General features: G+C 39.2%; 1 protein-coding gene across 1 annotated transcript in view; it reads right to left on the bottom strand.

The window, feature by feature from the left end:
* Positions 1 to 2,495: 2,495 nt before the first annotated feature.
* Positions 2,496 to 16,166, bottom strand: part of niban2b (niban apoptosis regulator 2b) — a 30,779-nt gene continuing 17,108 nt past the window's right edge. The window contains exons 6-14 of the mRNA XM_029510496.1: positions 15,909 to 16,024; positions 15,206 to 15,310; positions 14,325 to 14,487; positions 11,385 to 11,572; positions 11,063 to 11,218; positions 8,177 to 8,290; positions 7,122 to 7,229; positions 6,513 to 6,624; positions 2,496 to 4,541 (exon numbers count right to left, since the gene is read on the bottom strand). Coding sequence (XP_029366356.1) covers positions 3,634 to 4,541; positions 6,513 to 6,624; positions 7,122 to 7,229; positions 8,177 to 8,290; positions 11,063 to 11,218; positions 11,385 to 11,572; positions 14,325 to 14,487; positions 15,206 to 15,310; positions 15,909 to 16,024 — 1,970 coding nt within the window. The 3' untranslated portion in view covers positions 2,496 to 3,633. The remainder of the gene's footprint in view (positions 4,542 to 6,512; positions 6,625 to 7,121; positions 7,230 to 8,176; positions 8,291 to 11,062; positions 11,219 to 11,384; positions 11,573 to 14,324; positions 14,488 to 15,205; positions 15,311 to 15,908; positions 16,025 to 16,166) is intronic.

Raw genomic sequence — 16,166 nt, 5'->3', positions numbered from 1 at the left:
GCATAGGCATCCTGACTGGTCCATAGCTATGCATCCCCAAACTCAAAAAAATGTGATGCATTGTGTATCCTGACACCTGGTAGTTCATTGGTAATTGGCCATCAAAAACTGAATATACTATTCATATTAAAAAAATATTAATGTTAAATAATACATTTTAAATTGATATCAGTGTTAAACTAAAGGTACCACCCTTAAAAGGGAAACAATAGCCAAGTTAATATTTCATTCATCTTCTACCGCTTATCCATTTCCAGGTTGTGGGGTGTGCTGGAGCCAATCCCAGCTCACATTGGGCGAGGGCAGGGTATCACTAACTATAAGTATGGATCTCTGACTATAATTAACTTGACAACTACAGCCAAATTACCATACTAATGTAGAATGTTTCAGAGTTTTGCAGAGAAGTTGGCAATATACCTTCTTGTGCAACGTCAAAGAGACCAGCAGGTCTCAGCAAACAAAGATACACACACAGGTATTATGGGGCCATATGCATGCATAGTGGGTAAAATAATTATTGTAGCATGTCATAATTTTTCTCAGGAAATATATTTCTAAAGGTGCTACTGACATGAAATTTTCACCAGATATCGGTAAAACAACCCACATGCAGGGTTATAAATCAAAGATTAGTCCATAAATTAAGTTATGTGTGATAAAATGGAATGGCAAAGGAAAAAGTATTGAACACTTGAAGAAATGTAGGTGCAGAAAGACACCAAACGCCAAGACAGCAGCTGAAATCTATCAGGAATCATAAAGCTATCCTTCCCCTTGTCAGTACAAATTAATATCAGCTGGTTCAGTCCCAACTGATGGCCTATAAAAAGGTGTCTCATTGCCAGGCTGTCACATTAGAAACATCTCCTGATGGGTAAATGCAAAGAACTTGCTTAAGACTGTTGCAAAACATACCGATGGCATTGGTTACAGAAGGATTTTTGAATGTTTCAGTGAGCACCGTTGGGGTAATTTCACCATAAACCGGCTGCGACCAGGGACTCCTCGCAAGACAGAGGAGTCAGAATAATTATCAGAAGAGTTGTCCAAAAGTCAAGGACCACTTGTGGAGACCTTCAGAAAGACCTGGAATTAGTAGGTACAACAGTTTCAAAGAAAACAATAGGTAACACACTCATCAGACAGACAGCTGAAGAAAAAACATGTTGAAGCTCGTTTAAAGTTTGCTGCACAACATTTAGACAAGCCTGTGAAACACTGGGAGGATATAGTCTGGTCAGATGAGACCAAAATTGAACTCTTTGGATGCCATAATACACACCAGGTTTGGCGGTCAAATGGCGCAGCACATCACCCCAAAAACACCATACCAACAGTGAAGTTTGGAGGTGGGAACATCACGGTGTGGGGAAGTTTTTCAGCATACGGCACTGGCAAACTTCACGTAATTGAAGGAAGCGTGAATGGAAATGTGTTAAGACATTCTTGCTAAAAATCAACTGCCATCTACCAGGAGGATGAAGATGAAATGAGGATGGACGTTTCAGCCAAGGAAACTCACTTGGTTTCAGAGAAAGAAAACAAAGCTGCTAAAATGGCCCAGCCAATCACCTGACTTGAATCCAATAGAAAATCTATGGAAAGAACTAAAGATTGGAGTTCATAGAAGAGGCCCGTGGAACCTTCAAGATTTGAAGACTTTGTGGAAGAATGGGACAAAATCACACCTGAGCAATGCATGCAGCTAGTTTATCCACACGAGAGGTGACTTGAAGCTGTTAAAGTATTAAATAAACTTAAGTGTGTTCAATATTTTTTCCCATGTCATTCCATTTTATTACATTTATAACTTAATTCATGGACATCTACGGTTTGATTTCTTTGCATGTGTTGTTACTGACATCTGGTGAAAATTTCATGTCACTAGCACCTTTAGAAATATATTTACTGAGGAAAAATGGTGACGTGTTCAATACTTATTTTACCCACCATTTGTGTATGTTTCGTGTGATAAAACTGCAGGGCGATGTCAAGTCTTCTGGTGTCCAATTTGTCTACTCTTAGACAGCTTAGGTAGGGCCTCACATTGCTGCCATAAGAATTGAAGAGTTGCAAAGGAGGTCAGAGCCAGCCTCCGAGTGAGGAGCTAATCCAACGTGGGCCTCAGAGGATCCAGCAACATAGAGGGAGGAGCCCATAGGGCATGAGGGAAGAGAGGTAGAGGAGGAACGGATTTTTGTAGACTTGGGTCACATGCCATACAGTGACCAATATCAGCTAGAGTTAATGTTTGTGGCTGTCTTCACAAGAAAAGGTGAGCATTGTGATTTTCAGCTGGAACTGGGCCATCCTGCATTAGTTGTTTGAAAATAAAGTGATTGTTTATTTAAAAAAAAAAAAAAAAAAGAAAAAATTAAATGTGCCTTAACAGTATTTACTTGTGAAAAATACTTTTACTTTCAGTACATGTGCATGTAATATATTACTTTTGATACTCAACCTCAGTAAATAACAGCTTTAAGGCTGCCACTCAAGTGGTATTCTAATAGCTAACTTTCACTTTTATCATTGTCATTTTCTAGTAAAGTAGCTGTACTTCTACTCAAGAATGGCTGTTGAGAGGCAGCAGTACATGCACTACCTTTCAACTACTAACAATAGAAACCATATATACAAATAATTATATTTAATCAATAGTGATTTATTTGAATGACAGTCAATTGTAAACAAGATTAAAATATATCAAAATAAATTGGGAGGGAGGGGTGCAAAGTAATAAATAAAATAGGGGCTGATAAAATAATATAAAATTATGTAAAATGACAGTTTGGTTGTTCACTGGTCCATAGACCTGTATGTACATAAAATATCTTTGAAGGGATTAACTCATAAAATAATGTAACTCTACAAAAGAAATCTTGAAGTCTTGAAATGTCAGTGTGCACATCAAGACAGGTAAGATGCTATTTTAATTCTGAAGAGGGGAGAAAAAAAGAAAGTCAGAAAGCAAACCCCATTGGTGAGATTTTCACATTCTGGAAAGCAATTTGATTTGGTCTAATAATTACTGATGAGTATTTTTAAAATTGCACTTGATTCCAGATGCTCATCACCCAGTGAGTTCCCCATATAACACAATACTTACACCATCACTTGCAATTTTCAATTAGCTTAAACAGAAATACCACAAAAGTTATTGACTTTAAACTTCCTGCATCACAGAATGTTCAATAGCACATGCATGTGAGAGCTGTATCTTCTTCCTCAGGCTGTATTTGCCAATCACTTCTTTCACTTAAAGGCACCTTAATAAGGCTGTGCTTCCAACTCCTCTGTTTAGAACCATTAGGGACTTGAGGTCTACCACTGTGCTCACATTTCTACCAAGTGAAGAAAACTTTTGAGGATTGACGGGTCCCTTCTGAGGGTTTTCTGTCAAATCCAAAATTGTGAAAATTACATACAACCCCCCCCCCAACATTAATCATAAAAAAGGAACGACAGTACCTGAGCCCTGCTCAGTGAAATCTGCTATGTGATTACATGGAAAACTGGTGTGGTTCAAACAGCAGATGTGTGTTGTGTTTTTCTTTCATATTTGTCAAAAAACAAACAAACAAAAAAAAAGGGCAAGATTCACTTTAGGTCAAACAGAGAGAATTCATTTCATCACTGGTCTCTGGTCTCAGAGTCAATGGTTTGGGCGTCATCTTCTGGAGCCACGGTAGTACTTGCCTCCTTGACCACAAGCTGTGCCTCCGCTGCCAGTGAGGCCACTGTGCAAGGCACTACCCCCGCCTTCTCTTCTGCCTGCACTCCTCCACTGGTGGGAGACTGGAACCCGCTGTCATCATGTGGAGGTGTGGGGGAGTCAGCTTTCACAGCGGCGGCAGGGTTCTCCGGAACTGTGTCTGTGGTTCCGCTTGACATTTCTTTGGGAGGACTTCCTGTAACTGGCACCTCCTCTTGCACCACCTGGTGTGTGAGCTGTTGCTCCTCCAGCACCAGCTGTCTGTCTTTTTCCTTATTGTTCTCCTCTACGGCTGAATCAATTTCTGTAGCAATTTCAACTGTCAGTGGGATTTCTTTCTCCCGCTCCTCCACTTTGGCCTCATCTTCATTTTTGACAGAGCCATTCATTAAGGCTGGGTTCTCTGGTGTTGTTGGACTTGTAGATTCACTCAGTTCAAGAGAAGCTTTACCATTTGAGCTCTCCTCCCCATCCACATCCTCATCCTCATCCTTCTCTGCTGCTTCCTCATCTTTCTCTGGGATGTCATCATTGTTGGGCACTGCCATGCACGACTCCATGGACATGACCTGGGAGTCTTCGTCCTGGATCATGGACACGACCTGCTTCATCCTTCTCTTCTTCTGGGTCTCTGCACTTTCACTTTCAGGGTGACCCTCAGTGTCCTCCCCTGCTCCGTCCACCTCTTCTTTGGCTCCTCCATGCTCCTTTGCCCAGTCTATGGAGGGGTTTTCTCCCAGTAGGTGCAGACTGGGGTCGCTGTTGCTCAGAACAATGCTGTCCCTGAAGAGATTGTGTCTCCTCTGGACTGCTGCCTCTTTCACAGCTACAGGCAGACAGAAGAGGTGAAAATGTGCATGATGAGTCATTAGTTTTAAATATCCTGAAATAAAAATTGTGCAAAACTTTGTGACTGTCCTGTATTACAGATTATATTTCAAATATACCCACAATTTAAAATATTCTGATTCTCAGCCAGTAGCTCACTAAAGTGAGTCCACTCCTCACATTTCAGCACTTTATTATATCTTTATTACACTTTACACTTAATTATATCTTCTCAAGGAACAATGCTGTCGAAATAAAACTTGGACATAACTCAGTAAAGAGTAAATTCATAATGCTGAACAAGCTGTCTACTGACTACTCTGAAAATTACTCAACATACTGCCACAATTGTCAAATAGCTGGCAACATAAGCGAGTGCACTTCACAGTGAACGTGTCCAAACTGTGCCCAAAGTGTCAATATTTTGTTTGAGTACCATTGTTATCTAGCACTGCTTTAATCCTCTTGGGCATGTAACCAGAGCTTTACAGGTTGTAACTAGAATCCTCTTCCACTCCTCAGTGATGACATCACAGAGCTGGGGGATTTTAGACACCTTACAGCTTCTTTCACTTCCCTCTGGAGGTTGCCCCACAAATGTTCGACTGGGTTTAGTTCTTGAGAAATAGCCATTCCATCACCTTTACCTTAAGCTTCCTCAGCAAGGCAGTTTCATCTTGGATGTGTGTTTGTGGTGATTGACATGTTGGAAAACTGCCATGTGGCCAGTTTACGAAGGGAGGTGATCGTGCTCTGCTTCAGAATGCCACAGTACATGCTGGAAGTCATGTTTCCCCTTCAATGAATCGCAGCACTCATACAGCCCCAGACCTTGACTCTACCACCACCGTGCTTGCCTGTAGGCAAGATACAATTATCTTGGTACTCCCTTTTTTGTCTGCATTTGTCCTCATAGTTTAACAGCACAAGGTGTGTCAAATGTTTAGGAGATTGACACACATATTTCAGTGCATTTGTGTGTGACCATCATCAGCCTTCCCTGGAAGCTAGTTTGTTGAGCTTTATTGAGTGAAATAACCTTTGTATGGCATGGAGTGACTCCTCACCAGGGCACTGCCTCACATGCTGGACACAATGTGAGCCAGACAAGAATATTTTAAGTCTTGTCAGACGTCGGGACATAATTCCAGTTATTCATGCTCTTGGACTGTTTGTCTTCAACTGTTTGTGACTTTCTTCTGAGCCAGCTTCAGAAGAGGCTTCCTTCTGGGACAACAACCTACTGACCTTCCACTTCTTCAACCTCTGCACCAATGCTGGAAACACTCAGGCATGTGGATATGACCCACAGCCAGAGGACTTCTTTGCTTGACCCTGGCGAGGCCAGGCCTAACAGGGACCCATCAATCTTCCCATTGCCTAGGCCATCTTTGTGGAAAGCAAATATTCTATTTCTCACATCCTTAGAGAGTCCTTTGTCATGAGGTGCCATGTTAAACATCCAGTCATCAGTATGAAAGTATTTTACCAAAAGGACCAAATTTAACAGCTTCACTCGATGATGACACAAGTTTGTTTTGTCCCGGCAAGCAGGCACAAAAATGAACATAACTGCTCATGAAGTTTCATTTATATAACATTGTCCCTTGAGAAGATATAATGAAATGGTTGCTGAAATGTGAGCGATGTACTCACTTTAGTGAGCTACTGTATAAGCACCTCGGTATTTCTTCTGTATTCGCATTTATGTTTGTGAATATTTGTTGTATTTCGATAGTAATGGATTGGCCTTACTTCTTACTATTATTACACTCTTATTGAGCGCTCAAAGCAGTTTAAAATGGATGCCATTCATAAATGCATTCATAGAGTTTTTCTTCTAATTTCTCATATAGCTCATCTCATAGTGCCTCTAAGACACTCACTTCTAATTAGCAGACTACACACACACATGAATATATGAGCAAATGTGAAACAATCAGGATTAATTTGAATGCAGAACACAGACCCATCATGATGTCTTTCATGGCTGAGTGTAGCACCACCTCTTCAAAGATGTTCTCCACCAGGATGAAACGGGAAAAATCCTCAAAGATTAGCTCCTGGAAGCGCGGCAGCTCCTGGAGTTCACAACAACAACAACAACAACAACACTTAGGGAGTCAGTCAATGTCAGTGACAGTTTTTGGAAACATCCAAAAACTGATAGTTGCTCCACAAGTCATTATTAGGTTTATAAAACAACGCACATCTCTGAACGGCATTTTTAATGATTCAAAGTAACACTGACTGAGCAGACTCATCTTTCGCTTTGGGAAGTAATTGAATTATGCTTGATGCCTCATCAAATGGATGCTACAGATAGATCAGACATATTAAGCTGTTAACATGTCACGCTGTGGTCAGCACATTCAAAAGTTACACAAATCCTTTTGATGAATGTCCCTATCACATTCCAAAACAGCTGCTTAGAACTTGACCCGGAGACAAGCAGAACAGCACTAGAAATAAACACCCAGTGCTGCCCTTATAAAGTCAAAGTAAGGGATTGCCATCAAATATCAATTTTCAATATATATTGAACCAGCCTTTGATGGGAAACCCTTCTGGAACTCACTGAGGCACAGGAAGGGCTGAGCTGCTTCAGCATGTAAGGGATGAAGATCTGTAGAAGGGCCTCACGGAAGAAGCGCTTCCTCACAGTGCTGCTGTCATAGTCAAATTTCTGAACCAAAATGAAAGATGAGAAACAGAGACAAGTTTAATATAAAGTCACACATCAACCTAAACTAAAAGAGCATGTCTGGACTGTGGGAAATTGCTCTTTCCAAAACTAATTTAAAATAGCACATTTCTTCTTAAAACATGACACAAGAGAATAACTATAAGCACAATTAGTATTTATTTTTTATTCAACTACAGATTTATTTATTTTATTTTTTCATATTAATACAACATATTGTGCTTACTCTAATTGTGGCCAGAGAGGTTTCTTTTATTAAACAGCAGACCTTTATTAGAAGGAAGGCTGATGTTATGAGAAGAGGCCCTTACTTAATGAAGCACTTTATCATTGAAATCCACAGAAAACTTGCACCCTCCAACCAGTGCTATGTCTGCATGCTGTGTGTGTTGGAGAAGTGAGACTTGCTCGGATACATGGTGGTATCAGATATCATGGTAAAGTTACAGTAGCTGCAGCCACATAGTGGCACCACCTGTTGTTTATAGGGAAAAAAGGAGGTGTTTAATAGATGGAGGCTTTTATTTGTTAAAATCGCAGATGCACCTGGCTATCAATGGAGACCTGGTGTCTATTGGAATGGGGGTGACTATTAGAGAAAATGTGGTATATACTTGAAATATGAAAACAAGAACATTGATTTTTCTTTCCTGCAGCATTGCATAATCTCACAATCCCTTAAATCTATTTTGTGAACCCGTAGATAGGCCTGAGTTACAATAGCCCTGAAAGTACTGAAACTGAACATAATATAACGTAATATAATAAATGTAGACTCTCACAGCAATGCACACTTCGTCACAAAGTCAAAGCCTTGAAGAGCTGTGTCCCAGCACAGCCTGTGCTTTCAATAATTGTGTATTCCAGCATTAGGAATCTGAATGTAGGACTTGCACTGTGATGGTAATTTTAAAGCTTTATAATTTTACCTTGATGACTCTGTCTTGGCAGCGCTGGATGGTCTTGCAGAGCTCCTCTGTGCCCTGGGACTCCAGACTCTGGTGAAGAATCTGCTCAAACGTGTACACTGCATCGTCCATTTGCTGTGATCACAAACAAGTAAAGAGAGAGGAAAATATATTATATTTCCCACAGAGCATTCTTATGACACATCTTTGGCATTTACCTAAAAGTCTGAGCTGATGTTTACGATATAATTAAACAAAAGCACTCAGTCTTGCCATCTTTGTCCCATATGTACACTAATATGACAATGCGGGCCTCCTCCTGTTCTTTCCTCTGAGTTACTGAAGGGTGTTCACCTTTCTAGAGCCTTACCCAGCCTGTAGCACCAGCTGGATCATAACCAGTCCCTCCACAACCCTGAGTTAAAGGGAGCAGGAAATACACAGAGAACCCCTCCTCTGTCCTTCAAATCACATTCAGCTGCGGTGAAACAGTTTCACATAACTGGTTTCTGAAAACCTGCAGTGACTTAATTTGACTCATGCATCATGACAATACACTATGAGCACAGCTATACAAGCATCAGATCATGAGTTCAAACAGAGAAATGTGTTATTAAGTGTTTGGAAATTCAATGAAAACAAAGGAATCCCCAGCAAAAATTATGAAATATTGAGTTCATTATTATCTCTTGAATTTCACCCACTGATCAACCTGCAGTAATTTTCTGCTGTTGCTAGCTGAAAAAGCTTCCTGAATCCTGAACATGTCAGGTAGAACAAGGTAAGCATCAAATGTAGAAATAGAGCATTCTCACACTCCTGAAGCTTATTCTGGTCAAAAGATGAGGACTGTCAAATACATTATGTGTACTTGCGACAATGTCTCGTGTGAGTTGTTCTTCTGTTATTCAAATGGAGTATATTTAAGAAATCCAGATTTCATAGAAATGCACACATGACCTTTGTCCCCCAAATGTGAAAATGTCTGTACCAACAATTTAGAGTAGTCCCCTGCAAGTTTGATGAATGTGACAACCAACGCCACTCTCCCTCCAGAACAACTTCTCATTTGACTGGATTTGAGAGATTGAAGCTTCCAAATAAATCTCTGAGCTTGAACTCTGAGCAACCTTGACATAAAGTGTCTATCCATTCCCTCCCCTCCTCTGCAGCCCCAGGCACTCCTGAGGAGATCAGGATAAATTATTTGTCCACGGGAGAGCTAAATGCCAAAGTGCTTGCCTCTTGGATTTCTGTCCTGGGACTGAAATTCACATGCACATGCCTGGACACATGGATGAGGGGAAGACATTTGTCTTGGTTTCTTAGACATAGAAACATTTTGTTATCACACAAGCATTTTACTGTTTATTTTTACTTAAATCTTAACTAAACAAAAGGAAACTGAAGGAATAAATACTGTGTGCCCACCTCAGGGTAGTTATTCAAAGCAGTTTTAAGGGTTGGCTCACCAAAATTGCAGTCAAGCAGTGGAGACAGACAGCTCCACTTTGGCCTGGGGGGCAGTTTCTGCTATTGACATCTATTCTTTCACTTTTCCAACTTTTCTTTTCAGATTGTTGCAAAATCCCAGTCAATACCTGTTCAGACTATTTGCCGGACTTTGAACCTCCCTATTATTATCCCGTGATAATACACAGAAATTCAGCACCACATTCACACAGTCACATGAGACAATGCAGGTGGCTTCTGGGCCGTCTTCCATTGTTAGGCCAAATCCCTGCTCAAAGGCTCCTCAATAAATAATTAACAATTTTAGTTTATAGATGATTCTGTCTCATGTTTTTATTTTCTAATTATTTCTAATAATGATTTTTACATTTATTTCAGGACAAAGTCATTTCAGGTGAAGTCATCCATGTGCACTGGGGGAAAGGAATTGCTAAGATTTTGACTGAAACTAAAACTGAATCTCTGAATGATAGTCCTCTGTCTACTTGAAATTGAATTGAATAAAACACCATAAACATTGAGCTCACTAATGGTTACATTTCACCATTAACCCAAGTTTGGGTAATTTAGTTAACTATACATGGGCTCCACACAACTGGCTCTGATGATAGACTTGGAGCTATTGAATGAAAAGTGTTTTTCTGCTTATGTGTGACCTTCAGTCGATGTTGTGACACAGATCATCTATAAGATGCTGGGTATGAGAAGTGAAGCTTTCTAATGGCCATCAAGAGGCAATTCCAGTCACTCTTGAAAAAAATAATAACTAATAATAATAAACTCAGATTGCATTGAAATCTATGTGAAAATAGCTCTACTTCTCACTTCAGCTTGGTTAATAATCTCCTAATGACTTTAATGTCTCCGTCACTAGTGTTTTCAATACAACATGATGATTTTATAAATGTTTTATAGATGAAGAGATAATAAAGCAGAGTATGATTGAGGGGATGGCTACTATGTGATTAACAGGATATTAAAAAAATAATAATAATGGAAAAAAAAAAAAAAAAAAAAAAAAAAAAAAATCCGAACACGTCAGATTCACCCCTCACTTCTCTTCAGCGCTACATCCTCTGACAAAAATAGCTTCTTCCAGTTGTTAAAAAAAACAAACAAACAAAAAAAAAAAACACAACACACTGGCAGAGAGCCAACTGGAAGGTTCAAATGGCAGCTCACAAACCAATGAGTACTTTCCTGGTTGATAAAAACTTTGGAATTCGCATGTAAGGGCAGGGACACAAGTGATCTGTCAAGCACTCTAACTACACCTACTATCATTTAGTTAGTCTCTTGACATTGCTACTAAGACAAATAATGAACAAATATATGGAAATCAGTGAATAATCAGTTAATGTACCCCCAATGTAAACTAAACCAACCCAAAACAAATGCAAACAAAAGTATGTAGAAGCAGTTTCTGTGTTTCACCTCTCTCATGAGGATCTGGGCCCGCTGGATGAACACTGAGGGGCTGGAAACGTCAAACCTCTGCTGAAGACCCTCCAGACTCAGGTGCTCCACTTTCTCATAGCAGCTGAGCATCTTCACAGGATGGAAGGCCAGCATGGAGATCTTCTCCATGTGCTGTGGAGGTGGTGGGAGGGATGTTTAGGGAGGTTTATTTCTACAAAACTGTTGTGTGTGGGTAAAAATTCTCAGCCCACGGCAGGAACTAATCCTGAACCAAAATAATAATGGTTCAGGAATGGTTCAGGAACTAATCCTGAACCATTTCCTCCTCGTCCCTTACCTGTGCAATGGTCTCCTTGGAGCTGTCATTCAGGGTGTTCTTGCTCATGTCCACTAGCTCTCTGAAGAACACTTCACGGACCTCAGAGAAGCCACGGCTGGTTGGCTCCATCAGGGCATCCAGGATAGAGCTTATGTAGGGCTGGATGCTCACCTTCAACAGCTTCTCAGCTTTGGGGAGAACCACCGCTGTGGGAATAAGGTGGATTTTTACATATCCGTTCATGGCTTCAAACAAACTTTTCCTTCAGTGTTGAGTCACTTTGAAATCACTTAATCACTTTTGAAAGAAGAAACAGCATGACATTTTAGTATCCAGCATTATCTTTTAGATCTTAAGTTATGACCAGCTGCCATCCAGTAACACTTCCATACACTTAGTTTAAAGCACTATGAATGTTGGTTTGAGCAAATACATTCTGTATTAGTCTAAGCAGCAATAAAGCACAATATACAAAAGAGATTTTATATCAGCGATTTTTACACAGTTAGAGTAGAACCCCGCTTTATTTGAACATTATATGATACACGATTTGATAAGGTGGCTTACTTGTACTCTGGATTTTTTACTACTTTGTTTTTGATTTATTACATGATGCATCTCAGGTTTTCAAATACTGTCCAGTCATCCTAAGAATTCCTTCCACACAGCCATTCCACCATAGCTGCAGTTGATATCCAGCATACAGGGCTGTGTAAACGAATCCACGTCACGCGTTTGCGATAACTCGAAATGTGTCTTTTCGCATTGCTGTGGAGGAATATTGGGCCACTTGTCAGCCACATTTGAGGGTTTTTGAGCATTAATGGCCTCTCTCTGCCACAGCATCTCAATTAGATTCAAGTTCAGGCTTTGAACCCAAAACCTTCCTTTTTTTGGTTTGACTGCTGGTATAATGTTTTTTTTTTTTTATGAAACGCTGCGTTAGTTTTTTCCCAGGGCCAGGTTGGGTTGATTATATTTTTTTCCCCCTAATAAATGAAACAATTTAAAAATGAATAATTATAATTAATTTACTTGGGTTATCATTTACTGATAGTAATGATTTGTTTGATATTCTGAAAAATTGAAGCGTGTTTGAAATCATTTAGGTGATAAGTATAAGGGGGCAAATGTTTTGTTTGTTTTCAATGTGGTGAATGTTATTGGTCTGTCTTTCACTATGTGACATTTAATTTTAACCTAGAATTAACAGTGGTGACTACGAATAAACAAAAATTATATGATCCTGTTAGAGGATATGGGTATTTTCCATCATCATTATAACATATATAGTGGCTGGCGCTTGCTTTTTACATTTGCAGAACAAAAATGTTGTACTTCTGGGTAATTTTGTAAGGGACATGATCAACCCATCTTGCCATATCCACTCCATATCCATATCCACAAGACTTTGCCCAAGATGTTGTCATGTTTCCTTTTGACAACTTGAGCACAGAATTCTGCTTCTCGACAATAACGCATTATCAAAGTCCTCAGGATATACCACCCAGCTTTGATGTAGGCGAGTTCAAACAACAAGGAGAATAAGTACAATAAAATATAACATGCCATTTGCTGTTGCGAGTAGGCATAGGTACAATATCTATAACTGAATATTGACCTGTCCTGACCTAACCTGTCCACTGTGAAATTTGGGTTCAAATGGACATGGCAAAATATCTAAATTTACCATAAAAAAAACAAACAAACAAACAAAAAAAAAAACAAAAGCTTTACAATGTAGCATGGCAAATCACATGTGGTCAGTCTAACTATATTCCCAGTTACTAATCCTTAAACCCCAACAAGAAAGCAATGTTTCATAGTGAAACACTGAAATGCCATTCTTTTCCTTTTATATAACTTGTGATTTTCAGAATGAAGAATCATCAAGGTATGAAGAACTTTGTGAACACATTTGATGCACATGTGGCCAACACAGGAGGGCCAATTACTGAATAGTCAACAATGCTACAACAACTTCCTTTTTCATTTTCAAAACCGAAAAATTTATTGGTGTAGAAAATGTAGACGTTTTAAAATTTAAAAATGCAGTGGTGGGCCTTCAGTGATGTCCTAAACAGTCCTACCTGAATTTATGGTCTTAATACCACCATTATGATGCCATGGCTCTAGAAACCATTAGAGCATTTGAAATCAATACACCCACATTAATAATTAAGAGTAGTTAAAAAACGGCACTTGCAAATATTCCATTCTGAATGGTTGCTCGCCAAAATTCTGCAGTGGTGATTTCTGGACAGATGACCTCTGCAAAATAATCACTGCTGCTCTGTTGCTACAGAAGCTAGGGCAAATCAACCACAACTAAGTGAGGAGCGATCTGTAAACATTAGTCCTCACAGGCAAAATTTTATTGCCAGCTGATGGTGTTATGCATATTGTCATGCAATACTTTCCAGACATCACTTTCCGTATTTTTGGAGAAGACAAAGTAAAAAGTAAAAAGCAAAAAATTAACAAAAACTAGTCGATCTATAGGAATTCAAGTTAGCTTGTTTAGATCGCTATACAAATGGCAACACATAATAACATTATCCTGAAATTATTCCTTTTTTAATGGAGAAAAAAAAAAAAAAAAAAAAAAGATTCTTCCCCTGGTCTGCACTTGGGCTCCAAGTATAGGCCATGGGAGATGTCTGCTGACAGATCTTTTTTTCCATTTTTACTTAAAATAAATAAAAGGAATAAGTCGAAGGGACAACTGACAATTTGCTTCTTCATTAATGCACATTATCGTTGTTATGATTATTATTTTAATATCAAAATAAAACAAATCAGTGTTAAACAGCAGTCTATTTGGAGTTCATTAATGTATTTGTCAACAAAAATGACAATTTTTAAACTCCACTGTCCAGACAAATAGTCCCGAAAGGAAAACACATTTTGTAAAACTGAGAAAAGGTTTCCACATCAAATGGCAGATTTCTCACTAACCCTTGATCTTGTTGGTGATGTGCTCCTTAGATGTAATTATCTGGTCCATGTCTGTTCGTATGGAGGCGTCTAGAGAGGAACGAGCCCCCTCACACTTCTGAAACAATGCTTCATACTGAGACTGGCACTGCTCCTCCACCAGGCTGTAAACTGCATCACTGATCTACGCACACAGTAAACACACATTCAAAGGTACAGTCGCATGTGAAACACTTAAATATCTACAGTAACTGGTGCTGCTTGGCTGTGTCAGTGCCACATGAGGTGTGGCATGAAAGAGTGTTTTACACAGTGACAATTAACATTGGCTGATGTTTTCACTATGAGATTCAAAGTAAAAAAAAATAAATAAATAAATCAACTCCTGCACACTGTAAATGTTGATGCAAGTTAAATTTCAGGAAACCTTCCTCTCATTCTATATACTGTAAGCATGTACAAAGAAATCAACCATCCTTCCTGTGCAATCAACAATTAAAACAAGGAAAGGGGCAGAAATATAATTATCGGTCAGACATTATCACTCATGTCTTTTTATAATATGAATGATGATGCAGCTACTTCAAGGAAATTACTGAAAACTTTAATTGACCAATATGACTATACACTGCTTCTGTATGATATGTATAATTATACATCTAATGAAACCATATGTATTGTACAATTTGTACAGTTAACACAGGTAAAATATTACATTTCGATACAAAAAAAAAATATCTGTGCAGTGTCTCAGTTAAGATTCCGTATATTTCTTTTTAATTTATTTACCAAATCCTATATGTTTAAATGCTTGTACATCTAGTTGCCCCTGGGTATGTAACGCATCATATATACGCAAGGCTGCCTTGGTTAAGTGCGATGTGTGTGAAGTAGTTTCTCACCAGCATCCAGTTTCTCTGCCTCTCATGCAATTTGCCTTTCAGACGAGGTGAAATGAGATCCCTCAGCTCAGGAAGGAGGCCCTCCATCACCAGGTTAGACAGGATCTTCAGGGAGAAAAAAGGCACACGTAACTTAGTTATTTATCATCTCACTCAAAACATGCTCAACTCAACAAACTGGTTTAACTCTAGCGTATTTTAAATATTTTAAATTAGCATGAGCAGTATCCATGGGCTTTAGCGTAATCTTATGTAGTTATCACAAAAATTATGCAACTTAAAAGACTGAAATTTTTTCAGCATCCAGAAACCAAGCTTAACGCATTTAATCAAAAAATAAAACACATTAAGCAAAAGAAATGAAATGCATGAAATGAGGTTTCAAAATCACACTGGCTGGACAGGTGCTGTCTTGTTATTCCGCACTGACTCTAGTTTAATGCTGAAACCCCCGCGCCCATCAATACAAGCGACACTAAGGTAAGTGCCATGCAAACATCAAATCAGATCGATGTGTAATTCAAGTTAAGGTTGTAGTTAGGAAGGAATGGTGAGAATGTGTTATATCTACCAATATAACCGGATTAGGGTGACTCATGTTGTAGTCGGATTCAGACTCAAAAATTCTGCACCAGTTCTGGTATAGTTCTTGAAAGATATACTGAATGTGTAGGAGAAATAACATTTATTGCATCTTGTTTACCTGCGATGGTGAACCACACATCATTTCCCAGCTGCCGTAGTGCCCATGAGCTTGGCGGTAAAGTCGCACTGCATCGGTGAAGGCCGGCGTTTGGACTTTATCCTCCTCCGTCAAACCTGGGATGAGAACATCAGTAGCTGTTAGCCGTTAAGTCAGTTTGGACATTTGAGAACTTGAATGCTATAAAGTCTACTGCACTATCGTGTAAGTGTTTGGGCTTATGTAGCAAACGTTGATGGGAAATTGTGTTATTACAAA

This window comes from Echeneis naucrates, chromosome 9, assembly GCF_900963305.1.
Source record: "Echeneis naucrates chromosome 9, fEcheNa1.1, whole genome shotgun sequence".
In the NCBI taxonomy this organism is placed as follows: Eukaryota; Metazoa; Chordata; class Actinopteri; order Carangiformes; family Echeneidae; genus Echeneis; species Echeneis naucrates.
This window is presented reverse-complemented; position numbering and strand designations above follow the sequence as displayed.